Raw genomic sequence first — 26485 nt, forward strand, 5'->3', positions numbered from 1 at the left:
CTGGGGGTCCAGTGAGGGAGAACAAAGGCCATCCCTTAGCTTTCCAGGTTTTTCCGTATCATGGTGTGAAAACCTACTAAATTCATATACTTCTGTAAAGACAAATATCCCTGAGATAAAGGAAATCTATCATTTGCTCAGGAGAAATGTTTTTAGATTCCCTTCTTATAAAAAGTAATTTGACCTCTTCCCCCTATTCCAAATCCCTGAGACTTTGAAAGGATAAAGAAACCAATCTGGAACTCTTGCAAAGGGTTTATTTGCTACAGAACTGCTTGAGCCCACCGACAAGATGAACTCAGGGTTTCTGTGTTTAAAAGGGTTTTGCTCACGGATTTATTTTTACAAGTGCTTCAACATTCAAAAAGTAATTATTTTTGCCAGTATTTGGCATGTCTAGAAGTGGTTAGAAAAAGTTAGAATCTATAGAATTAGATGTCTAAAAATAGAAAAAAACCCGAACATTTTAAAATTCCTCATTTGGACAGGTCCTGAGTTGAAATCACATTCATCTGCTTTAGGTCAGAAACACTGTGTTTTGTAACTCCTCATCCTGATCCTGGATTTGACTGGTGAGGATTCTAGGCACTGCATGAATGACAGGAGAGACGTCATTCAGTGGGCCAATTCCGGTACGTGTCCTACCTGTCTTGTAAAGTTTTATAAATATCTCTTAAACCCAAACCTCCGGTTCTCTGATGCCGATTGTCTTAATCTGATTCTCAATACTTTTAAAAACAAATAAACAAAAATTTTCCCTGCAAAATCACACATTTAAGTATTTGTTGCTTGTGGATAGATACAGAGAAACCAAGTATGGATGTGAATTAACAATTCAGCAATGGAGCTGTGAATCTCTGGACGGCTGCGTATGCTGTAAGAAAAGTCCCTCGCTGGCCCTGCACTTGCTGTGCACCAGAGCTGACCATCCCAGCAAGGTCAACCCGAAGAGGGTGTGAACCCCAGCAGCTGCTCGATGGGTTTAAACCGCCACTCATCTGCCTCCAGCTCTTCTACCAAACCAGCTAATTTTTCCATCCGAGCAACTTGCTGATCTGTAAAGAGTCAAGGAGGCAATATATAATACGACATATTTCCCACGAGACAGTCACCAACCACCAACGTGATCAGTGGTTTAAAAATAATTTCTAGAAGGGGGTGCCTGGCTGGCTCAGTCGGGTGAGCGTCCAACTCTTGGTTTTGGGTCAGGTCATGATCTCAGGGTCATGAGACTGAGCCCAATGACTGAGCCCCGCATTGGGCTCCGTGCTCAGCACAGAGTCTGCTTGAGATTCTTTCCCTCTTCCTCTGCCTGTCCCCCTGCCCCTGCGCTCTCTCTAAAATAAATAAATAAATAAAATCTTAAAGAAAAAAGATAAACATCTAAAAAAAATAATTTCTAGAAGGATTTTTTCCCTCAATATTCAAGTGTTAGGGTCTTATTCTATGTTAGAAGATCACATCTTAAAAACAAAACAAGAGAGTATGCATCCTCTATGCCATAGTGATTTGTGTACTAAACTCCTACAGTTCTAGGCCATTGCAGCTCTCCCTCCCACATTATGCCTTCAATGGAGAAATGGTCTGGTGGGGGAACATAGTTCCGTGACACATAAACAAAGGCCACAGAAAAGGTGCGACCAGGATCTCAGAGTGCAGACAGACCATAAGGTATTACACAAATACTTGAAGAATGAAGATGATGATGGTAACCAGCAGAGGACAACAACAAAAGGTTTCAGAGAGAGGAGGAAAAAGCAACACAAGACGAGTAGGAAGCACTGACTCTAGGAAACTAAACCTTCTGACTTCAGCTTTGAGCCTCAATGTGGACATTTTGTCTGGCTTAAGACTGTAGAATGTTTTTGTCTGCAGGTAATTTAGAAAGCTCACTTAAACAGCCTTGTTGAGTTCTAGTTTTTGTCACAAAGCACACTGATCTTTCTGAATCTTCCTCTCCCTCGCCCCCCCCCGAACTTATTCTCACAGTTAGTACACAACACTCACGTGCTTACCATGTTTCACCTGTTTAAGTGTAGATGCCACTTGATAACTGAAAACGGATTCGCAGAGGAATCTCTCAGAGCCATCTACAAACAGAAGAGGAAAAGTTTTAATGTGCTCTAAGGGTTTCACGGCTTCTGATAAACCAGGTAAACGTGCCTATTCTTTTCCCCACCTTCACATTCAGGGTCCAGCTTTCAGTGTTTACAAGGAGAGCTTCTGTTTTATTTAGAACGAACAGTGCTCTGCTATAAAAGCTATTTCTTCTATACCTAGAATATTATAACAGTCCCTCTACTTGTTTCAGAGTTTAAAAATAATGTTTAAAAAAACAAAAATAAGAAACCTCAGTGTGATGTCCTGGTTAACATTTCTCCCCTCCTAACTTGAGTTTCTTAATGTTCTCTTATTCTGCATGTCAGGCAAACACTGACATCAGACACATTTGGCCACGTGGCTCCCGTGCTATCAAAATACAAAGGCACATCACAACTCTAAATCACTTTCATTCTGAAAAGTAAAGCTGAGGGGGAAATGGCTATTGTTGATTTTTAATATATCAAATTACGTCACTATGACCATCACAAAGCACTGCTGGGAAATTTTATTCTGTAAACGCAAATTGTAACCTTGATTTTCCAACTGAACCAAAACACTGCAATTTGCATGGTGATAAGAGTATGGTGCAATTTCAGAACCTACCATTGTACTGGTGCCAAGAACTGGCAACAAGAAGGTAGCTAATTCAGTCACAACAGCACTGGGAAGTTGATTGTGAAACAAGCTAGTTCATGTTCTTGTCAGACAAGGGCTGATATGGCAAAATATACCCCTAAAGACATAGAGCTCACATAGGGAAATGTGACTTTTAGAAGGGTAGCAGAAACCATTTGGGGAAGGTGTCTTATTGCAAAAATCCTAAAACAAATGGAGGGAGAGGACACAGCTGTCTTTTTTTAGGTGGTAGTTCATGCCAGCACTACTAGGTGTCAAGCACTCACCCATCAATCATGGGCTGGCGTGTCAGCCAGCTATTAAGTGACAAGGAGATAGGACTATCACATATTGGCTTCATGCTGAGTTTCACACAAGGCTGACCTTATTTCAGAAGTCCTGGTTGTAGAAAGAAAGGGAACCTCATTTGAAATGGAGTCAGTAGGCCAGAAGGGGGAGCTCTCAGGCCCTAACAATCCTGGTCAATTGCAAACCCTAACAAGTACAGGCAAATTTTGCTTTCCCAGCAGAAAGAAGTCTATTCTGCTACCTCAACAGGATGAAGAAAGGTTTTTCTCCTTGCTAGACAACAGCCCAGCCAATGAGGAACTGTCACCACTCAGCCAAAAAAGCCACTATACTTCAAAATGTTTTTTGTGCCAATGGTCTTTTTGTTTATAAGATATAGTGCCTCCCAGTTCCCCCCTTTCCTCTCCTTTGTTCTCTGGACTTGCCTATGGTTTTGCCATTGCTTGCCTGTCTCCAGTTGCAATTCCTTGCTATTCCTGAAGAAACCCATTTTGGCTGGTAAAATAACATGACAGTTATTTTTAGGATTAACATGGTGATGGGTTCCTGGCTGGATCAGTTGGTAGAGCATGTGACTCTTGATTTTGGGGTCCTGAGTTCAAGTCCATGTTGGGCCTAGAGCTTACTTAAAAAAAAAAAATGGCGGTGTGCCTGGGCAGCTCAGTTGGTTAAGTGTCTGACTCCTGATCTCAACTCAGGTCTTTTTTTTTTTTTTTTTAAAGATTTTATTTATTTATTCGACAGAGATAGAGACAGCCAGCGAGAGAGGGAACACAAGCAGGGGGAGTGGGAGAGGAAGAAGCAGGCTCATAGCGGAAGAGCCCGATGTGGGGCTCGATCCCGGATCGCCAGGATCACGCCCTGAGCCGAAGGCAGACGCCCAACCGCTGTGCCACCCAGGCGCCCCAAGTCTTTTTTTTTTTTTAAGATTTTATTTATTTAACAGAAACAGCCAGCGAGAGAGGGAACACAAGCAGGGGGAGTGGGAGAGGAAGAAGCAGCAGGCTCGTAGAGGAGGAGCCTGATGTGGGCCTCGATCCCAGAATGCTGGGATCACGCCCTGAGCCGAAGGCAGACGCTTAATGACTGCGCCACCCAGGTGCCCCTCAACTCAGGTCTTGATCTCAGGGTTGCAAGTTCAAGCCCTGCGTTGGGCTCCATGCTGGGCGTGGATCCTACTTAAAAGAAAAAACAAAAAAGATTGGTGTGCGTGGCTGGCTCAGTTGATGGACCGTGCAGCATGCAACTCTTGATCTCGGGGGTTGTTGAGTTCAAGCCCCACCTTGGGTGTGGAGATTACTTAAAAATAAAAAATCTTAAAAAAAAAAAGATTAACATAAATAAAACCATAAGTGTTGTATCCAAATGGCTTGAACATACAACCAAGAGAGCTTCTGTCTATATATTTTTTGAAGATTTTATTTTTTTAGAGAGAGAGAGAGTGAGCAAGAGAACATAAGCAGGGGGAGTGGCAGACAGAGGGAGGAGCAGGCTCCCTGCTAAGCAAGGAGCCCAACATGGGACTTGGTCCTAGGACTCTGGGATCATGACCTGAGCCAAAGGCAGATGCTTAACCGACTGAGCTACTGAGGCATCCTGCTTCTGTCCAACATTATATTCCAAATTGATGTAAAAAAGAAATGAAAAAGTAGTTATTTTCATATACAATATACTATGTATTAATGTATGCGCACTATGTTATGTATTATTTCAAAATATTATTTCAAAAAGTGCTATACAACTTAGGAAGAGTATTACATCTTTAAATTCAACCTCTTTTCTATGTATTGTACTATATGGTATATGATCCTATCCCGTCCTCCCTCCCTCATTCCTCTGGCTGAATGGAAGTCATTTGTGAGTAGATCATCTAAACTGAGCAAAAAATTTTTATTTTCGATTGACTCAGTATTATACTGACTGTCCAGTTTATTATGTAAATATGCCAGTGTTCATTATCCTATTCATACCCTTGCTTAAAGAGTCAAATTATAACTCAAAGCATAGAGCATGAGAGCCCACTTCTCAGGTAGTTTGATCCCGAACTTTAGGATCTCATGCAAGGCAGTGGGGATTATGGGCTATAAGGATCAGGCCAAGATGTATTTCGAAGCTCCTGCAAGTGCTACCTCCCACTTACATTTAATCACAGGTACTATATTAGGATAAAATGCTTAAGTTATAACATTTGCATATTTCCCCTGGCAACGAACTTCAAAGCAAAGAGATGTAAGCTAATCTTTCAAAAAGGTAGCTGCGTATCACTTTGCCACTCTGTGTGCCCATGGAGCACGCTTTTGCCGACTTGCAGCTCTGTATTAACCACAAAGTCCACTGCTTCTTGGTCACACCCTATTAGATGTGATATCTGCACCAATCTAAGCCTGGAATTTCTCTGGAGAGGAGTCAGCCTGGGGCAATCTATCTTCTATTTAGAAATTGTAATCAAACCCTTTGTAACACACCACAAGGCAATGCATCAGCTTTCCTCTTAAGGGACAAGCAAAGGTTATTAAGTAGTGAAAAGTTCAGTAAATTACCCAAATCTAACATCATGCCAACTCCAATAAATAGGATGCTATCAAATTCATTTAAAAGAGTATTACCTCACAGCAGGAAATTAGACAATGCCAGATAATTTATACTTTAGTAGTCTATGATATCACTAAAATTCAGCTACTTCTGGGCTAAAAGGCAGTCTCTAATTTGCTCACTAAACTGGGTGAGGACAATCTTCGCCAAGGGCAGGAAGAATGCTGAAAACTACTGTACAGATGTTCAGTTTACGATGGGGTTATATCCTGATAAACCCATCCCAAGCTAAAAATACCAAGTCGAAAATACATTTAATACACCTAACCTACCAAACATCATAGTTTAGCCTAGCCTACCTTAAACGTGCTTGCAACACTTACATTAGCCTACAGTTGGGAAAAATCATCTAACACAAAGCCTATTTCATAATAAAGTGTCGAATATCTCATGTAAATTATTGAATACTGTACTGAAAGTGAAAACCAGGAATGGTTGTATGGGTACAGAATGGTTGTAAGTGTATTGGTTGTTTACCCTGGTGATCGTGTGGCTGAGAACTGTGGCTCCCTGCTCCTGCCCAGCATCCCGAGAGAGTACTGTACCAAATATCGCTTACTCAGGATAAGGTCAAAATTCAAAACTCAAAGTATGCTTTCTACTAAATGTATATGGCTTTTGCACCATGGTAAGTCAAAAAACCCCAAGTGAAACCACCAGTGAGCAGGGGACTGCGTATACGTTGCTTATGTGAGGTGTCTGTTAGAGACTGGATGCACCAGAAAGTTAAGTCATAAGGTTAAGTACATTATTTGGGTTTCTTATCCTAAGACTTAGGAGGATACAAGATCCAGTTGAACCTGTTAAGATTATGAGCAGTATCTAACCTTGGCTCTTGATTGCTTTTCTTCCCTACTCTGAGAAGGCAACTCTTCCTCCTGCATTTGCATATTCTCTTAAACTACTGTAAGAAAAACGGTCAGGTACATGTGCATTAGATTAACTGTATAACAGCATCACCTATCAACATGGCAGAAGATGCTTCCAAATCTAACATCCTTATTAAATTTCATTTAGGAGTACTCTTTTTCAATTTAACATTCTTGATTTGACTAGGATAGTTCAGGGATTACCATCTCTAATTTTTCATAGTCTGTTCTTCAGTGTAAGTAGCTTTAAAATTCGGCTAAAACTTCGAACCTAAGAAACGGAATGAAAACTGCGTTTTGAATTTAAACCTAATAGAAATTCATCCTACAACAGAAAGCCAACACATTCTTCCATGAAGCACACTGGGATGGAATAAAAATGCACAGAACTAAAACTTTTTATAACATCAACATTCAGACTAATATCAGCAGCCTTTCTTCTTTAACGTTTCCAAGTAATCTGGTGTATACTGATACAGAATGCTTATAGCTTTGAGACTGAGGAGGTATCTCCTGTATTTCTCCTGTATTAAATTTCTCCTGTAGCTAGAATTTAAATGACTTCAATCTCAGAGTCCATTGTTAAACACTGATTCCTCTTCTGCTGCTATAAGATTCATTAACAATTTAAGTGCCTCCAACTTTTGATTTTTGCGGGCAACTTCTTTAGTACCAGGTCTCTGCTGCATATAACTGAAGTCATATTTTTAGTGCATATATGGTAAACAAGGCCCTAATTGTTCACTATGTTCACAGTCAGTGATACTAACTCAAATAGTTAACACAACTGAGGAAAATGAAAAGGTAAAGACAGAAGTATGTACATATCAGATGTATCATTAACTACACTACCTGACTGTTTACTTTACCAATTGCAATTTGACCAATTCTAGAGAGGCTTGTGGTCCCAGTCTTCCCATGTTTCCCTGTCACAAATGATTCTTCTATATGTCCCAGCTTAACTCAAAACTCTTTTCACCTTATATAAATGAATAAAGTTCACCCCAAAAAGCTGACTCATAACTATAGTTTGTACCTTTCTCAGAGATTTCTAAATTAATTTTTAAATATACTTACCAAAAGTTGCAATTTAAAGCAAAAAAGATCAACGTACAACTAAGCACAAAAGTGCTAAAATCAGGTAGATTTTGAATCCTTAATAGGTTCTTTGCTGACTTTTTTCAAAGCATGACAGTTTAATACTTATGGACCAATTTTTCATGAGCAACCCCTGAATGTTAGTCAAAACATTCTGCGCTACACCCTATACCAACTCAACATCTCTAAAATGGGACAGAAAGGTGCATTTAAATAAGCTCTTTGGGTGATTTTTATACTCCCTATTAAGAGTTTATTGGTCTAGCTCCTAAAATGACATGTATCCGATCAATTTCAGTTATCAATACAGTGTCATGCTTACAGCCTGTGCTCTGATTTTGGCCAGCTAGCTTGCAAATGTGTGCTGAGTAAGATGGGGGATAATCTGATGCAAATCCAGCTCCAGTGCTAGAAAAACCACACAGCACCAGCTTGTAGTGGGCCAGGGGAGCCAACTTCACATACAAGAGTGGTATATTAGTTTTTATTCCCTCTTAAAGCCTGTTTGATGAGGTTAATCTATCAGTAGATTAATTACAGTAGAAAAAATATATCAAACCTACTCATCATAGGGAGGCAGACTGGTGCCAGGATAAAGCAAACTGGAGCAGGAAGTGAATTCCAGGTTCTAGTGCTGACTTAGTCTTTAATGTGGTCAAATCACTTTAACTTTTCTGGGTCTGAGTGAGTCTAGATGACTTCCTTAATTTCCAAAGCCTTTTTCAGCTCCAAAATTTTGATTCTGGAGAAAGATTTGTGTTTTGAACATAATATTTTGAAATGGGGACAAGAGATGAAATGTGGAGCTGAAATCAGGGCAAACTCGTCTCTAATCCACTTAATAGCTTCTTTACAATTAATATTCATTGCAGGTCAGAATCCAATTGTTCAGCAAAAAGCAGCATGAGATCACCTTCTAACATCTCTCCAGCTCCTTTGGGGTAGGTGAAAAGGGCTTTCCGTGGTGGGGCAAGGTCTGAGACACTGAAACCAGATCCAGTGACAGAACTTCCACTGACCCCACCAGCTGAGGAGGATGATGAAGAGGCAGCCATTTCCTCTCTAGCAGAATTCTCACTTCACTATAGAGAAAGAAAAACAGCAATTGGCAAGTTTATGGAAGTGAGACTGACATTTCATTCTAGCTGCCATAAAATCCAGCATACAGTTTAGTAAAGAATTAGCTCCCCCTTTTCTACCCTCTCTGTTCCCACAATCTTTTTACTGATGCCTTAGATAAAAATGTTTCTCAGGATTTTAAGAGAAAATGTTTATTCTGTTTTTCTACTTAAAACACTACTTCGTATCATTAGCAAACTGTTTCTATCGCTTGGGATCGACTGTGGGTGATTTATGGGCTATGAAGGGGTGATACGGCAGTGCCAAGGTAGCAATTTGACTGAGGAAATAAATTCTATGAGGATAAAACAACATGCCTCATAGGACAGTTTGTCCTGGCTATATCCTGACAAAGCCACACCAAAAAATTCACTTATAAAATTTTCCAAATAAAATTCCAGAATAACACTGTGTTCTGTTCCCAAGGAAAGGGAATTGGTTAGGAAATACATATTTGTCCTTTCATTAAAAATGTTTTAAAAACTTTTTCATCCAAATGTAATACCCAAATTGATCACTTGGTGGCATCCCCAAACCGGAAGAAAATGGTTCATGAACTGATCTTCGAATTCATGGTTTATTACGAATACAGAAGCTGGGTTTAACCCTACGTCATATCAAAAAATCAAAAGCCCAAATGCAAATGAGAGGATCTGTACTGAATACACGATTCCTTACATAAGTTCAAAACAAAAATACTACTTTTGCCATTGAAGCTTATATTACACACTTATGTAAGATTCTAAGACGTTTATGTTTTCCAAAAAGAATGGTCTAGCACTGTGCTAACAGAACTTTCTGCCATGATGGAAATGTTCTAACATTCTATTTCTGTGCTGTCCGATATGGTAGCCATTAACCTAATGTGGCTATTAGTGTGACTGAAGAATTGTCTTTTAATTTAAAAAAAAAAATTTTTTTTTTAAAGATTTTATTTATTTATTTATGTGACAGAGAGACAGCCAGAGAGAGAGGGAACACAGCAGGGGGAGTGGGAGAGGAAGAAGCAGGCTCACAGCAGAGGAGCCCTATGTGGGACTCGATCCCGGTACGCCAGGATCATGCCCTGAGCCAAAGGCAGACGCTTTAACGACTGTGCTACCCAGGCGCCCCTAAAAAAAATTTTTTTTAAGTAATCTCTACATCGATGTGGCACTTGAACTCACAACCCTGAGATCAAGAGTCGCATGTTTCACCAACTGAACCAGCCAGGTGCCCTTGAAGAACTGCATTTTAAATTTTAATATTAACCAAAACTGAAATAGCCACATATGGCTAGTGGTTACTGTACTGGATAGTACAGCTCTAGTATTTAGACTCAAAAATGACTTTAGACTGAATTGGATGCTTTAAGATGGCTAATAGTTAATTTTATGTTATGTGAATTTTAGCTCAATTAAAAAAAATGACTTTAAAAGGATTTAAAAAACGAATTTCCCTCTTTAATGGCCACTAAGAATTTTAGCTGATTTTTTTCTTCTTTTGCTAGTTGCAAATTAAAGACATTTGTTACAAAAGTTGGAACTTATTTTTGAAACAATAGAAAAAATGAGGGAATGCTATGCAGATATAAATCCTATATATACATACTCCAGTTTCCTAGCAAGAAAAATGATATACTGTGCATTTCTGAAATGCCGGCTGTTCTGTTTCCTTAATTCTGTGATGATGATTTAAGGCTGTCAGGGAAGCAGAGTTTAGTTTCTGATTTCATTATATGTCCATAAGTAATATGATTAAAACTGAAGTGAGATATGGGAAGAGTAAGACAACTGCTATACTTAGAATGTCAGCCTATTTAAAAATACAAATTGATTAAGGACATTGTCAATCTTGCTTTAGATCACCTTTTTTTCCCCACTGAGCTCTGTAACTTCCAAATAATATTCATATTCATAGAGACTTTTCAAGTTGGAGTTATATCCAATCCTTTGGGCAACACTAGCTTAAAATATACCTTGACAGGTTCTTAAATGCTCTTTTAAACAGAACTTAAGCAGTAATGGACCTGGTCTAAATTTTTAAGTGGATTCCTGTTGGGATTCAAACAAAGTATACAGATGATTTAGCCATCTTTTGAACAGGTACTCGGTCTTATTTCCCATCAGTTCAGAGCAGAACCTACTGTGAACTGTTTATATATCTCACCTAAGACTTAAAACTCTATTTACCTACACCTTGATAAATGCTCTATTCAGTTGCAAATGCAAAGGATACTTTATATTTTGAAATCAGTTGCTCAGCAGAGCTCCCTAGGGACTGCCAGAGTGAGGACAGCTTCAAAGGCTAGACACAGTGTGACTTCTAAACTGGGTATAATCAAAGGAATTCCCTTTCATCCCATTTTCTTTCAAACTCAGAACTACTATCATTCAATACACAAAACAGCCAGGGTTGAAAACTGGAGTGCATAATTAGCACAAAGCTACTTTTACATAAATAAGCAGTTTACTGCTGAGGTAGAATAATACACTTCAGTAATTTCTAGCTTTAAAGACTTACATTGAATTTTGCATGTTATCAGCAGATGGTTACAGGAAGTAAAGTGAAACTAACAATAAACCTGCTTTGTAACTGCTTTATGAAGGCAGGAATTCTGATCATGAGAACCAAACATAATGCTTGGCCTATACGAAGTAGCTGTTGATTTAAATACATGTTTGCTAAATGAATTAAACATTTCACAGGAACCACAAAATTCCTTAAAGGTCATCTAATCCAATTCCCTCATTTTATAGATAATCAAACAAAACCGAGCTACAGAAACGTTAGCATACATGCTGTGATATTCTTCAAGCAATGGCTTTGTGGGCATATCATGTGCCATGTGAGAGGTAAAACAGCCTAGCGGTTAGAGTTCAGTCTCTGAAGCTTCTTGGTCCGGGTTCATGTTGTGGTTTTGCTATTTAGCTTGCCGTATGACTCTGGACAAATCACTTAACCTCTCTCTTCCTCAGTTGCCTCATCTCTAAAATGGGGATAATAATAGTATCTCCCTCATAAAGATGTCAAAAAGGTTAATATACCTGAAGCAGTTAGAATAGTTATGAGCATAGTAAACAACAATATCAGCTATCCAAAACCAGTAACGGATATTTACTCCTGAATCCTTTTTTCCCCCTATGCAGATCCCAGTTTTTCATCCATAGTATGTCCCAACACACTCATGGGAAAAGTTTTAATTCTTCCCATTTGACAGAATCAGGAAGCTCCTAGAGGGGAAAGGATCTGCTCAGGAAGAGGGAAAATGCCCTCCATTAACGCACTTCACTCTTTCATTTTAAGGTTCATGAGTTTGGGAAGAACTCTTTGATCTCGGAAATGGGAAACAAGTTCTTTCTACCCTCGAGGCCTAGCACAGAACCTGGATTAGAACGTTTCCTGAATGAATGCCGAACAAATGATAAAACACAGGGCTAGTGGCTCAGCAAAGGTTATATGCGTGGGACAGAGAAGTGGCGTGTCATGAAGGCTGGTCCATTACTGCTTTTTTTCTTCCTCATTCTGCAGATCTACAGTATTAACACAACTCCCTCACACACTAGGCTGCCGGGCTCAGTAAAATCCTGCTTAACGAATACATATTCATGATGAAGTAGTCTGGGGTCTGGCCCTCTAAGGGGAGCCGAGTCTACTGGCAGTTGAGATCCCCACAGGAGAGCAATGCTACGTTGCGGGTCCACAGTATGGCTGTTTCCACAGCGACAGGTTGATCAAACATTTACTTCATGTACGACAGGGATGACCTCGTATTCATAAACATTACTACCTATCGGATATATGGCTATTTTCTTAAAAAGAATCCTCCCTTTAGAAGTCTCCTTATGAAAAAGACGCTGAAGGAAGTACCCTGGTGCAATGGCAAATTATTACAAGCAGCCATAAAATTTCATCAACAAATCGTTGCACTTAAACAGCTGGACTGCCACCCAAAAGGAAGCTGCAGCTGAAACCAGATGGGGTGGCTAGAAAGGGGCTGGAAAGGGGAGGAGCAGAACGCCAGCGGTTTCCGAACTGACTCCAAGGTACACTTCCTCCCCCTTCCCGGGTTGGTCCCAAGGGAGAGACGCCACCGGCGCTGTGTGACTGCGCAGGCGCCAGCCCTCGGCCCGCATGCGCACCCAGTCCGGCGCGGCCTGAGGAAATTTCCTCTTACACTCCCTCTGCAGTAGGCTCCAGTTTTTCCTCCTATATTCTCCATTTTACTAGTCCTTGCAGGTAGGATCCCAGGGATCAACTCCTTTCCACTAAGCTCCCGAGTGTCCCTGAGACCTCGGCCACTTACCTCAGCGGATTTGGCACTTTCCCCTACAGTCCCGCCCCCAGGGCCAGCCGGAGCGGCCGCGTTTACAACGACGAGGACGGCGGCGTGCGCGCACGCGCGCAGAAGGAACCCGCGCCGGCGGCGGCGTGCGGGCGCCCGCGCGCGGGTGGGCGTGGCCAGGGCGGAGCGGGGGCCGGAAGACGCTCTCCGAGAGAGGACTTCCGGGTCCTGCGCTTGCCTGGCCTTTCCGCGGTTTGCTTCCCGCACCGCAGTTCCTTTCTCCCTAGCTCGTTTTGGTGTCCTCGCTTTTTTGCTTGCTTTTATAATTCAGGGCTTCACCTTCCCCCACGACATTGCAGGCTTTTTGCTCTCCTCTCTCCTCTCTCTCTCCAGACTACCACGAAGCCAGATTAAATTGGTTATTCCCCCGTCTTTCAGTGTTGTAGCCCAGTGCCGTCTGAGAAAGGCAGGTGAAGTTTAATGTCTCTCATTCCAGAGCTCGTGGTCCGAGGGCCCGACCTAAACATTAAAAGTCTCCTTTTGTGAAGGGCCTTTTTTATTTTGTAAGGTACTGGGGGAATAGGCCCCTGCAGTGTAATGTCTTTAAACTGTTGCTAATTATGCCTGGCATCATACAAGTCTGTTTACCTTCTATGTTGTTAATTCTCACCACGCAAAATCTCCTCTTGGTTCTGTAAGCAAATTGCCAATTAAAGTGACTTACTTGCTGAGGGTTGGATTGGGCCTTAGTGTATTTAATAAGGATTGGTCAGGTTTTGGGGGTAACTCTAATTTTGGGCTTCCAAGACTATGTAACCTATGTAGTAGGAACATTTGTTGAATTTAACCACAGCTAGCCCATAAGGAAACTTTGTTTCCTTGATTCATTAAGTGGTGAGTGGTGACTAGAAGCTTGGCTTCTCAGTGAATGATGTACATTTTTGAGTAGTGGCCTATAGAAGTGGATTCCTCCTCTCAGCAATGTGTTGGTTTGAAGAACCATGTTGTTACCTCATATCTTAACTGTTTTGATGGGCAACTAGATCTAATTTTGAGGTATATATTTCTAGCACCTCTAAAAGTACTTAAGGGTTATACCTCCCCCTCCCCCCCAAGGATAAGTATGCTAAACATTCCTAATTCTCTGAGTTATCGTGCTGGAGGTTAAAATAATAAAGAGACATCTATTCTCTCAAGTCATGGACAGGCCGTATAGAGAGGGCTGAATATCTTTTAATCATCTTTTCTTAGAGTGCTGAAATAATTTACAAATTACTGTCTAGAGGACACCAGGCTGGCTCAGTCAGTGGAGCAGGCAACTCTTGATCTTGGGGTTATGAGTTCAAGCCTGATGTTGGTTGTAGAGGTTACTTAAAAATAAAACCTTTGAAAACAAAAACAAATTACTGTCTAGAGTGAGCCAGGAATGGAATGCTGTCTTGGAAAATACAGCAATTGATTTAAAACAGCTTGCAGATTGGGGAAATCCAGTGGAAACAGAGCTGCTTTTGTTTAGGATGTGCTGTGAACTGATGTCCCAATTACATAATGATCCATAAAATAGAGAGAGGGTTTTTATTTCTGATTAAAACAAGGTAAGGTGATCATTTATTTTTCAGGATTTCGTTAGAATATTGTTTAGAGAAAGTATCATGGAAGTTCTGCGCCCACAGCTTGTAAGAATTGGTGGACGGATTTACAGAAAAAATCCCATCCAAGAACAGACTTATCAACATGAAGAAGAAGATGAAGACTTCTATCAAGGTAATCCTAGTTGTCTCTGGTCAGATCAGTACAATATTCTCTTGCATTGTGGGAGCAGTGCTTTGTTTTGTTTCCAAGTGTTTCTATGTGAGCGCTGAAATTTGAGGTGTTTGGCCTCTATCCAGCTCCATTTGTGTTGATGCCGAAGGGGACTGGTGATTTTCAGTTTGATGAGGCATTCTCATTTGCACTTCCTAAATCATGTTTCATCTTTGTGCGGAGGCTTAAATGTAATAAGGAGTAATTTTGGTAAGCCGTTAATGTTAACCATGGATATTCTGTGACAAAATTAAGTTCATTTATCGGTGAAGTTGTGAAATAATACATATAAATTGTTGAAATAAGTATGTATTTTGTCCAATGTCCCAAAACGTTAACTGTTAATACTGTTATGTTGTCTCTTCTTTGCACTCATACAGGCAGTTCCAAATATACAACTAACATAACTTTATTATTACCTAGGGATAATTTTAAGAAGTAAGCTAAACAGTGGAAATGGATTATAAATATTTTCAAGCCAATTAACTTGGGCTTGGGTTTAATGTATAAATAGGGCCTTTCAGAGTCTCTGCTTCCTTTTCCTTTTGGTTTATAAGTTCTTCCATCAGGCTTAAGCCTTGGGCGTTTGTCTTCCTTCTGGTTTTCCCTATTGTTTCCCTTTGGCCTTGGGGCCTTGACCTTCTTTACTTGACCCTTCTGTCTCTTTGCCTGGTGGAATGGAGTAAGTTCTCCCGCTACTATTCCTGTCTCATTCACTGAAGTAATTTTGTGTCTCCATACTAAAAACTGCTTACTTGCACACTGTAAGAGGATACATTATGTTGTATGAATTACATCTCTATAAAAAAATAAAAAAAGATTTTTATTGTGTCTTAGCTTGTTGGGAGAAAACAGTTAAATAGTGGTATGTATATACAAATTTTCCAAGGTTCTAAGGCTGGAAGATTTTAAATAGTCATGTGTTTTTTAAAATTTTTCTTCTAAGAGCAGGTCAGAAGGACTGTCAGAGCAGTGTTCTGCAATATAAAGTGTTGGGCTGTTCTTTGTGTGTGTATTTTTTTTAAACCTTGCGTGTGGTTGGCTGGTGGGGAGAAGACTGTTGTCCACAGAGCAGCAGCTGTGAGCAAGGTGTTATGGTTTCTCTGCAGGCTTCGTGGAGTGTGCAGAGGAGCCCTGTGATGCCTACGAGGTGGTGCAGACCCAGCAAGGTTTCCGGTGTACCGTGAAGGCCCCCAGCTTGCTCTACAAGTGAGTGAGCACCCCCCCCCCCAGCTTCACGGGACACACTTCCAGGAAACCCAGCAGGAAGCTGACTCTTTTCCATACTTACTGCAGTGCTTGATTACTAATGACCAGTTTAGTGTTTTATGTCCTAGAATTTCTAAGGACTGATTATGGATCAATTTCATCATTCCAAATGTATCACCAAGTCTGTTGATTTTGCCTCTTAAATATCTTTTGAATGTACCATTGGTCTCATTCTTTACTGAAAGACCAGCGCCCTGCTGCATCTTCTGTGGATTACTTCAAGTAGCCTGCTTACTAGGCTGTCCATATGCGTGATTGCTCTCCTCCCAATCAGTTCTTCCCATTGAGGGTGGAACGATCTTCCTAAAAGGCAAGTGTGATTACTACCCCTGCTTAAATCTGCCAACATCCTTCCACTGAAGATGGAATTCTGTTCCATTGGAGTGATGGAATCTTGAATGTGACTTAGCCAGCCTTGCATTTTTCAGTCACAACTCATATCACTCTTTTTCTGGTTTTGCACTTAAGCCTAGCTCGTTTTCTTCAGTTCCTGAAATGTACTTTGTTCCTTCCTGCCCTAGAGCTTTGGCATATGCTGTTTCCTTTGCCTTACAATCTCTCTTCCTTACCTAGTTATATTCTTCCTTAGGGAACCTTGCTTTGACACTGTCATCCCTACCAACCACACTGACTACCTTATTTTTTCATAACACCCTCTACCTTTCCTTTGTAGAATTTTTCAGCCATGTGTTTACAGTTACTGGCATACTATTTGATGTCTTCTCCACAAGATGGGAGACTTCTGGAAGGCAAGAATGTGTCTGTTCCATTAATCTCCAATGTTGTCCTTTGACTGGTATGAATTTGCTTGGAAACTAGTGGTTTCTCATCTGCCTTCGGCTCAGGTCATGATCTCCAGGTCCTGGGGTCGAGCCCCAAGTCTTCCTCTCCCTCTGCCTCTCCCCCTGATTGTCTCTCTCTCTGTATCTCTCTGTCTCAAATGAATAAATAAAATCTTAAAAAAAAAACCTTGGTTAGCTTATGTGGCTAACTGGCTTTTTTTGGGCTTACACCTCTGGAGATAGGCTGGTCTAGGAAGTGTAATAAATTGTTTTCCTGTGTTGCACCAGGTGAATTAAGTCTGTTCAAGCTCCTCTGTGAAAGGAGATCTACAAATAGGGAATCATATGCCTTTAAGCTCTACGAAGCAAATCATTTTATTTTCACCAATCTTGAAAATATTCTGAAACACCCATTTAGGATGAAATTCTTCTCTTGGAGTATGGCCAAATGGGAAACCAAATGCAAATCTGACAGCTCATTTTCCTTTAAAGTTCCAGTGACATTTTCTTCTAAGAAACAAGATTTTAGAAAGTCATGGTTCAGTTTCCTGATGAAATCAGTATAACTGTTTTCCTTAATGTGTATATTTCCCACCACTAAGGTGTATAAAAATTCCTTAGATGTCTCTTTCCAACTTGATCTTCTGAATTTTATATATTTTAAGTATTCATTACATAATAGATGACCTGCATGTTAGATTGGGTGTCGGTTCTGCTCATTTGTAATTAATAGACAGTATTTACTAGGAAAATTGCTTTCTTATTAATCATTTCTTTTTTTTTTTTTTAAAGATTTTATTTATTTATTCGACAGAGATAGAGACAGCCAGCGAGAGAGGGAACACAAGCAGGGGGAGTGGGAGAGGAAGAAGCAGGCTCATAGCAGAGGAGCCTGACGTGGGGCTCGATCCCACAACGCTGGGATCACGCCCTGAGCCTAAGGCAGATGCTTAACCGCTGTGCCATCCAGGCGCCCCTCTTATTAATCATTTCTGTAGGTTCATTTGGATCAAGGAAGAAATTACTTGACCAAACTAATTTATAATCAAATCCTAATGGTCATAACACCTATCCATGGACTAGATGTAACACTTTAGTTCTTGATGTCAGGTGCACATTAGAATCACCTGGGGAACTTTTAAAACTCCGTATACTTGGGTGCACCCCAGACCAATTAAATCAGAATCTTTGGGAGCTGGACTCAGGCATCATTAGTTTTTGAAGCCCCCAAGATGATTTCAGTGTGTGGCCAAGATTGAGAACTACCTGATTTGGTAGGAATTTCTACTTATATATTTAATAAAGGAGTCACCTTTTCACTGTGTATCTCTTATTATGGTAGTGAATGTTTTAGACTCCCCATGTAAACCTCTTTTGAATCTGGCTATACTCTTAATTGGAAGAATGCCATTATGGGCTTAACGAAGACAGTATGGACTGTACTGAGCTACGTGCCAGTCACTGGGAAGCCTTTTTACATATGATCACGTTTAATCCTTACAACAACTTTCCTATACTTAGGTATTATTCACTCCATTTTTTAGTGAAGAAATAGGCTTAGAGTGGTTAGATGACTTGCCCAAGACTTATTTGAGTCTAAAACTTTTTTAACCTCAACCACTTCCTTTTTAAGATGTCTGGACTATTAATAATACCTTGAGCCAGTACTTTTGTGTGTGTGTGTGTGTGTGTGTGTGTGTGTGTTTAAAGATTTTAAGTAATCTCTACACTCCAACGTGGGGCTCAAGTTCACAACCCCCAGATCAAGAGTCGCATGCTCTACGGACTGAGCCAGCCGGGTGCCCCAAGCCAGCTGCTTTTTGTAATAGGCTTCTCTAGTAGCCACATGCTAACAAACAGTAGCCCGGGTGAAAGTACCCCTTATTCATAAGGCCCAGAAAGACAAAAGCTTGACAAAGTGGGTGGGAGAATCTCTAGCCCAACACAGAGAAAAACCACAGGGAAATTGTGGCATTTCAATCCTCTTCTAAACATCTTGGGTTTTTTTTTTTTTTTTAAACTGGCTTACTACAGTAGATCTTAATGGAAATAATTGGGCTGGTTATTCCATGTAAAAACAAATGCACAGTTTTAGACCTAATCATCCATGTTGTTGGGCACTGTAATTGAAATCATAGAAGCTGAAATATTGTTGATGATGGGGAAATTTTTTCTCTTTAGAGTCTTGTCTTTGAGTCTTTAGTGCTTTATAGAGTCTGAAACTTTTCTCCTGGGATCCAGTAGTCTCATTTACTTTAACACATCTTATTACTGTGGGTTCCAGAAGATAACCTTGGATTGTCAGAATTATTTATTCTAGGAGGCCCAGGCAATTAATGTAAATGAGTCAGTAGATGGTTGAAGCAGAATAGATGAAATGGAGTAGGGAGTGATGGGGATTGTGATGAGCTCATGTTCCATTTTTAGGGACTAGAGTAAGCTCCAGCCTATTATTGCCATTAGTTGTCAGATTTTCTGATTTTTCTAAAGAAACTGGAAAGATATATTTTTAGTGAAATTTCCCAATTTTTAGGTGAAATCTCCTGAATAAAATGTATATGTGCTGAATTCAGCTTGAGGGTTACCTGTGTACTCTTTTTGCTTTTGAAGCTATTCTGGATAATCTGTTTCTAAATGGTAGACCCTTCTCTTTGCTAAGCTCTTAACCCTTATTTTATTAATCTTTGATGAACTACTAATATAGTTAATGTGCTTTCCAAAGGACAGTGTTTTCCCCAAACTGTAGACCCACTGGTTGCTGGAAGTGCCTTTTGTGATGATGCAAGCTTTCTTTTCAATGAACTGCAGACCCAGATTTTGAATCTAATATTGAAGAGCAAACAGGTGTTAGGCGTGGCTTAGTTATTTCTGTTTATTCATTAAATTGACTGTAGGGCATCATTTTGCCAATGAATACAAAGCAGCACATTCTGTAAAGCTATACAACTTGTAATTTCTTTATAAATATTGAGCCTTTACTGAAGCACTTTTCTGTAAGGGAGTATCTGCGGCCACATATGATTTAAAAATGGTGGAATTCTTTATTCTGGTACATTTGACTTAATATCCTTCCATTAATTAATTTTTCTTTGTTTTATAGGCATATAGTTGGAAAAAGAGGGGACACTAGGAAGAAACTAGAAGTGGAAACCAAAACTTCTATTAGCATTCCTAAGCCTGGACAAGAAGGAGAAATTGGTGAGACTCAGTATATCTAAGTTGTATTTGCAATCACTTTTGCATGAGTATGGAATAGTGTGACCCAATGGAGGTATTTAGTGACTGTATTCTTTTTTTTTTTTTTAGCGTCCCTGGGTAGGATTGAATAGTGACTGTATTCTTTGTGGGGTTCTGTAACAATTGGCCTTTTTATGATATATCAGTACCATCTCCCAAATGAAGAAAGATGTAGTTATACAACCTTATCTTGATGAGTATCTGGGCCTTCACTTTATACTTTACTGTGTACTGATGTTATAAAGCTTCCAGATTTTGTTGTGTATTAGGAGAATTCTTTTATGCTTTACTAGCTTGAAATGGAATTTGTGAATTGTTTCAAGTTAGAATTAGAGAAAACCAGTGAGGTCAGCGAATTTGCAATAAAGTTCAGCCCTTTCCGGAAGTGTTCTCTTGTTTCTACCGTGCTTTGTAGACTGGGAAGGATATTATAAAAGTAACAGAATAACAACCTGAATCAAGTAACTGCTCAAGGGAGGAAAAATAGTTCAGTATAAGTCAAGTCAGAAAGTGTGTGTACCAAGCGTCATTGTGAACCAAGGGCACAGGCTTGTGTTGTAAAATGGCTTTGAGTGAAGGGCACTGTAGGGACAAAATTTGAGGAAACTCATTCTAAAACAATAGGACTTTTTCTTTTTCTTTTTTTTTTTTTTGAGATTTTATTTATTTATTTAACAGAGAGAGAGCACAAGCAGGGGGAGCAGCAGGCAGAGGGAGAGGGAGTCAGAAGGAGAGGGAGAAGCAGACTCCCCGCTGAGCAGGGAGCCCGACCCCACGACCCTGAGATCATGACCTGAGCTGAAGGCAGATGCTTAACTGACTGAGCCACCCAGGCACCCCTAAAACGATAGGACTTTTTCAAAGTCAAGTAAGTGCAAGAGCCACCAATAATACATTTTTTATAAATACCTGTAGGTTTTAGTAAGTTTTAGGAAAGAAAAATTACTAGTATTCTTCTCATTTTGTGCTCTGTAAGAATAATCATCCCAACAGATACAGTGCAGTTGAGTGTAGAGCAGTGCTGTCCAAAAGGAATTTTTGTGATGATGAGAATGTTCTCTACCTCCACTGTCCAGTACGGGAGTCACGAGCACGTGTGATTGTGAGTACTGGAAATGTCGCTAGTATGACTGGGGAACTGAACTTTTAATTCCATTTCTTTCTAATTTGTTTAACTTCTCATTTAACTAGTATGTGGACTCCTGTGTTGGACAGCAAATGCTAGAGTTTTCCCCAGCCCTTTGGTAGTATCAACTGACACTAACATAAGAACTTTAATGACATTTTTGAAGGACTTTCATTAAAATATATAGCTCTTTAGAATTACAGGTAGAAAAATCAGGTCTTTCCTTAAGTTTTAAAGTTCAAGCTAGAGGGGTGCCTGGGTGGCTCAGATGGTTAAGCATCTGCCTTCGGCTCGGGTCATGATCTCCAGGTCCTGCGACTGAGCCCTACATTGGGCTCCCTGCTCAGTGGGGAGTCTGCTTCTCCCTCTCCCTCTGCCACTCCCAGCTGCTTGTGCTCTCTTTCTCTCAAATGAATAAATAAAATCTTAAAAAAAAATAAAGTTCAAGCTATAAATTTTGAAGTAATTTTATAATTGCAGTAAAGCTTATTTCATTATCTAGTTTTTTTCCTGATTATAAATTAATACATGCTTTCAAAAAAAACCAAATGCTTATGAAATTATATGTGAAGTATAAAGGGAGATTTTGTAATATGAACCTCAGAAATAATCACTATTAACAGTTGAATGTATTCCTCATTTTTCTATCCACATAGTAACTATAATAATTTTTATTGCAGTAAAAGTTGTAACATGCTATAAATGTGGAGATCTTAGCCATTTTAAGATGCCAAAGTCACTCCAAAACATATCCAGAAAAGGGTAGGTGTGTTGTAAAGATTCCATTTTGACTTAGAAAGTACAAATATTTCAGTGTGAAACCCAGTGTGTCTAATCGTTAAAAGTAAGAATTTATTGGATCTAATTTAATTGAAAAACAAAAGGATAAATGGGCCTCTTGGTCTTGTAGGGAAGTATAGAAAAATCAAATTTATTGGTTAGAGTGAATCAAGTTGTAAGGTGAGACTAAGACAGCTTGTGGTATTTGCTGTTGTTTATTCATTTTCTTTTGCCTCTCCCAAATTAGAGATACTAAAGAAGGAAATGATGCAGTAGGTTTTAACTTGTCCTCTCAACAAGGATCTGGTCATGTAGTCTGTTTTGAAGTCTCAGGTAATGGGATCGGAAGATGCTTTCAAAATAATAGTTATTGTAGTTAGAGAATTGGTTTTTAAAAGTTTAATGTCATTGTCTTTAATTCTCTTTTTCCTATCTATCCTTTGTATAGTCCCTAGACCCTGGCCATGCAAATCCTTGTCTTCTCAGCTATTAGCGTCTGTAGAATATTTCTAACCTTATTGTATTCGCTCTTTAGTCATTAATTGATCAACTTGGAATCTTTTCTGGAAATCAGGCTGACCACCTTTCACTGAGTGCCCTTTTCAGTTTACTTTTTTTATAGAGATAAAACCACCTTCTTAATGAAAAATAGTAGATTTAACATTTTGTACCAGACTTTTATAGAAATAAAACATAAACATGAGTTTTAAGCTTCCTTCCGTTCTGCTCCTTTTCCTTTTAGTTTCTCACCAAATTTTTGGTCTTTGGCAGAGATAATTTTTACTTTCCTTTAATTTTGTCCCAGTTTGTCTTCAGACCCTCCTTTATCAGTATTTCTCTAGTACAATATTTGAGTACCTGTTATGGATACCTACCTTCACTGAGCATTGAGTCTTCTGGATTCTCCAGGTATTCTGTCTAATAATATAAATGATGCCATTAGAAAACACCATATGTCTACTTACATTTCTTGGCTATTACTCCTGTCAATTTTTGACTTAGGTAAATGGTTCTCAGGCTTTCTGTTAATTAATTCATTCAGAATCGACTTCTTTTTTTTTTTAATGATTTTTTTTTTTAAAGTTTTATTTATTGATTTATTTGACAGAGAGCGAGCACAAGTAGGGGGAGCACAAGTAGGGGGAGCAGCAGGCAGAGGGAGAGGGAGAAGCAGGCTCCCCACTGAGCAGGGAGCCCAATGCAGGGAGCCCAGTCTCAGGACTCTGGGACCATGACGTGAGCCAAAGGCAGACGCTTAACGACTGAGCCACCCAGGCACCCCTCAGAATCTACTTCTTTTCCTAGAAATGTCTATCTTGTTTCCTTGTAGTAAAATGGGTATGATACTTTCATTCTTATTGAGGAATAGAAAGATGGTTCTTATAGAAAATCTCAAGTGCTTTAGTTGAGAGTATTAGGATAAATAAATTGAATTTTTTCTTTAATTTCTGTAGTTGCGTGGAAGGACAAACTTTGTGGTCTTTAAAGCACAGAGCCCATTTTGCTACTATTACAGTTAATACTTCAATATTTTATATCATATTCATAAGTCTATCTTTCACAGTTTTAATAGTCTGTTAAAATGCCAATTTTGTTCATTGTTCATATCTTTTGCAAAACCTTTCCTTAGTTGCTATTTTGAACCAAGCCTTGTCAGTTCTACAACCTAGAGATTTAATCTCTGCTTACACCAAGATTGTGTAATCTCTAAGTGATTTTATTTCTTTGCAGACAGCGGGCTGTGCTTCATGCCGCGCCCCTCTTTCATTTATACATAAAGACAGAGCCCAGATCAGAGAAGGCCAAGTTAATACAAAATATGGACAATTGGTATCCATCCATATAATGTACAGATAAGCATTTTATTTTAATTTTCTGTTTTCATACATCTACGATAGGGTTATATATATTGAAGTAGACGCTCCTGTGGTCTTTCACTGTAGTGAATTTCTAATAATTGCTGCCACGGTATTTTTTTAAATTGGGGTAAAATTTACATGACAGAAAACTCCATTTTTTGCTCTTGACTTTTTATTGTTATTTGATTTTCTGTGCGATATACTGTTTGTGCTTTTTGTGTGTGTGTGTTTAAAATATACACAACATAAAGTTTACCATTTGACAGTTTTTTCTTTATGTGAACTCTACACCTAACGTGGGGCTCAAACTCATGACCTCCAGATCAAGAGGCACATGCTCTACCGACTGAGCCAGCCTGAGACCTCCCATTTGGACCATTTTAAGGTGTTGAATTGAGTGGCTTTTAGTACACTTACAGTGTTGTGTAACCATCACCACTATCTAGTTTCAGAACATTTTTATCCTCCCAAAGGGAGGACATCTCATGCCCGTTAAGCAGTCACTCCCCATTCCTCCCTGCCTCCAGTCCTTGGCTACCAGTAATCTTTCTGTCCCTCTGCATTTGTCTGTTCTGGCTACTTTCTGTAAATGGAAGCATACGGTGGCATTTTGTATCTGGTGTCTTCAACTTAGTGTGACGTTTTCAAGATTCATTTATATTTTTGCATGTATCTATACTTCATTCTCTTTTTTAGGGGGAGCTGAATAATATTCTATCGTATGGAGATAGGACATTTTGTTTATCCATCTATCAGTTGGATACCTGCATTGTTTCCACCTGTTGGTATTGTGACTAGAGCTGCTCTGAACATTCGTGTACAAGTGTTTTTTGAACACCTATTTTTTTTATTTTTTGTTTTTTTAAAAATTTTTTCCGGATTTTTATTCTTGTATTTCATATTATTTAAAAAAATCTATTCTTTTTTTTTCTTTTAAGTAAACTCTACCCCTAAGGTGGGGCTCAAACTCATGACCCCAAGATCAAGAGTCGCATGCTCTACTGACTGAGCCACCAGGCGCCTTTGAATACCTGTTTTTACTTCTTTTGGATTTCTATCTAGGAGTGGAATTCCTGGTCATATGGTAGTTCTCTTTTTAACTTTTTAAGGAACTGCCATACTTTTCCGTAGCTGCTGCACCATTTTACATTCCCACCTGCAAGGTATAAGGGTTTGCTATGTAGCTATATAGCCTTTTTAACTCATTTTTTTATTTCATGAGGTGGTCTTAAGGATATTCTGGTTTTTTTGTTTGTTTTGGTTTTTGGAGATTGGGGGGAGGGGCAGAGGGAGAGGGAGAGAGGAATCTTAAGCAGGCTACATGCCTAGCATGAGCCCAAGGACACGTAGGGCTTGATCTCACAATCCTGAGATCATGATCTGAGCTGAAATCAAGAGTTGGACGATTAACTAACTGAGCCACCCAGGCCCCCCAGGGATATTGTTTTTTTTTTTTTTTTTTAGGGATATTGTTTTTAAACCTCATTCTGCTTCGATTGAATTCATTAGTAATTTTCTTACCCTTTGTCGCTTGTTCAGAAATTATGTACACATTCAGGACTGTTGGAGCTCTGCAGAGATGACAGTATTAAGGTCACTTACCTTATAAGCATTGGATGGTCGTGTTAAACATCCCTCCCTTTTTTTTTTTTTGCTTGCAGTAATCACTGGCCAGCATCGAAGTGGTGTAATTTCAGCTCGAACTCGGATTGATGTTCTTTTGCTCACTTTTAGAAGAAAGCAACCCTTCACTCACTTCCTTGCCTTTTTCCTCAATGAAGTTGAGGTTCAGGAGCGATTCCTAAAGTTCCAGGAGGAAGTACTGGAGAAGTGCTCCATGGTAAGCAGCAAACAAAACAAAACAAAAAGTTAAAAAGAAAAAGAAAAGGTACAAAAATGGTGGTTCATAATTCAAACGGTAGAAAGATAAACATATCTTCTCCCACCAAAAAAGGTAACCGTTTCTGATGCTTTCTTATGATTCTGAACTGAAGAACAAAGCATAAACATATTGGCACATAAGCCTCTATGTATTATTGAAATATTCTTGAAAAATTTCAAGACATTAAAGTATTATCCTAATATACATACTGTTCTGCACCTTGTGGCTGGCAATGTTAATGAGATGCCATTATCTGTAGATCTTCTGTCCTGGGCAGTAATGGCTTATTTGGGGTTTAGTAACTAGAAGAAATTTGCATATAGAATTGTTGTTCTTATGTAACAGTGACCGGGATAGCAGCAGGTAATCTAGATTAGAAAACAAGGCTTTTTTTTGTTTGTTTGTTTTTTAAAGATTTATTTATTTGAGAGAGAGAGAGAGAAAGCACGCGCACGCACAAGGAGGGGAGGGGCAGAGGGAGAGGGAAAAGCAGACACTCTGCGGAGTGGGGAGCCTGATGCGGGGCTCCATCCCAAGAGCCTGAGATCATATCCTGAGCAGAAGTCAGATGCCTAACCGACTGAGCCATCCACGCACCCCATAGAAAACAAATTTGAAAATTTCTTTTGGATATAATTTTGGGCGATTTAAGGAAACACTGATTTAAAAAAATTTATGAACATAATATATGTTTTTTGTTTTTTTAACATGTTTTTTATAGAACGTTTAGAAAATAAAGATGAATAAAAAGACACCCATAATCTCATCACTGAGAGAT

The 26485-nt window shown here is 39.4% G+C and overlaps 2 protein-coding genes across 4 annotated transcripts in view; one reads left to right on the forward strand and one right to left on the reverse strand.

The window, feature by feature from the left end:
* Window positions 1-237: 237 nt before the first annotated feature.
* On the reverse strand, window positions 238-13140 carry ANAPC16 (anaphase promoting complex subunit 16). The gene is made up of 4 exons (XM_045783148.2): window positions 12991-13140; window positions 8500-8668; window positions 2016-2090; window positions 238-1055 (listed from the first exon to the last, which is right to left on the reverse strand). The coding sequence occupies exons 2-4, from the start codon at window positions 8639-8641 to the stop codon at window positions 940-942; spliced, it is 333 nt and encodes a 110-aa protein (XP_045639104.1). The 5' UTR covers window positions 8642-8668; window positions 12991-13140; the 3' UTR covers window positions 238-939.
* Window positions 12809-26485, forward strand: part of ASCC1 (activating signal cointegrator 1 complex subunit 1) — a 98860-nt gene continuing 85183 nt past the window's right edge. For 2 of the 3 annotated variants that reach the window (XM_045783147.2, XM_045783146.2), the window contains exons 1-5: window positions 13223-13435; window positions 14589-14733; window positions 15882-15981; window positions 19924-20021; window positions 25487-25665. In XM_045783147.2, coding sequence (XP_045639103.1) covers window positions 14622-14733; window positions 15882-15981; window positions 19924-20021; window positions 25487-25665 — 489 coding nt within the window. In that variant the 5' untranslated portion in view covers window positions 13223-13435; window positions 14589-14621. Of the gene's footprint in view, window positions 12924-13222; window positions 13436-14588; window positions 14734-15881; window positions 15982-19923; window positions 20022-25486; window positions 25666-26485 lie in introns of those variants that run through there. The other variant, XM_045783145.2, reaches the window with a different exon arrangement.

Source organism: Ursus americanus, chromosome 6, assembly GCF_024610735.1.
Source record: "Ursus americanus isolate L20-20 chromosome 6, mUrsAme1.1.p, whole genome shotgun sequence".
NCBI classification, from domain to species: domain Eukaryota; kingdom Metazoa; phylum Chordata; class Mammalia; order Carnivora; family Ursidae; genus Ursus; species Ursus americanus.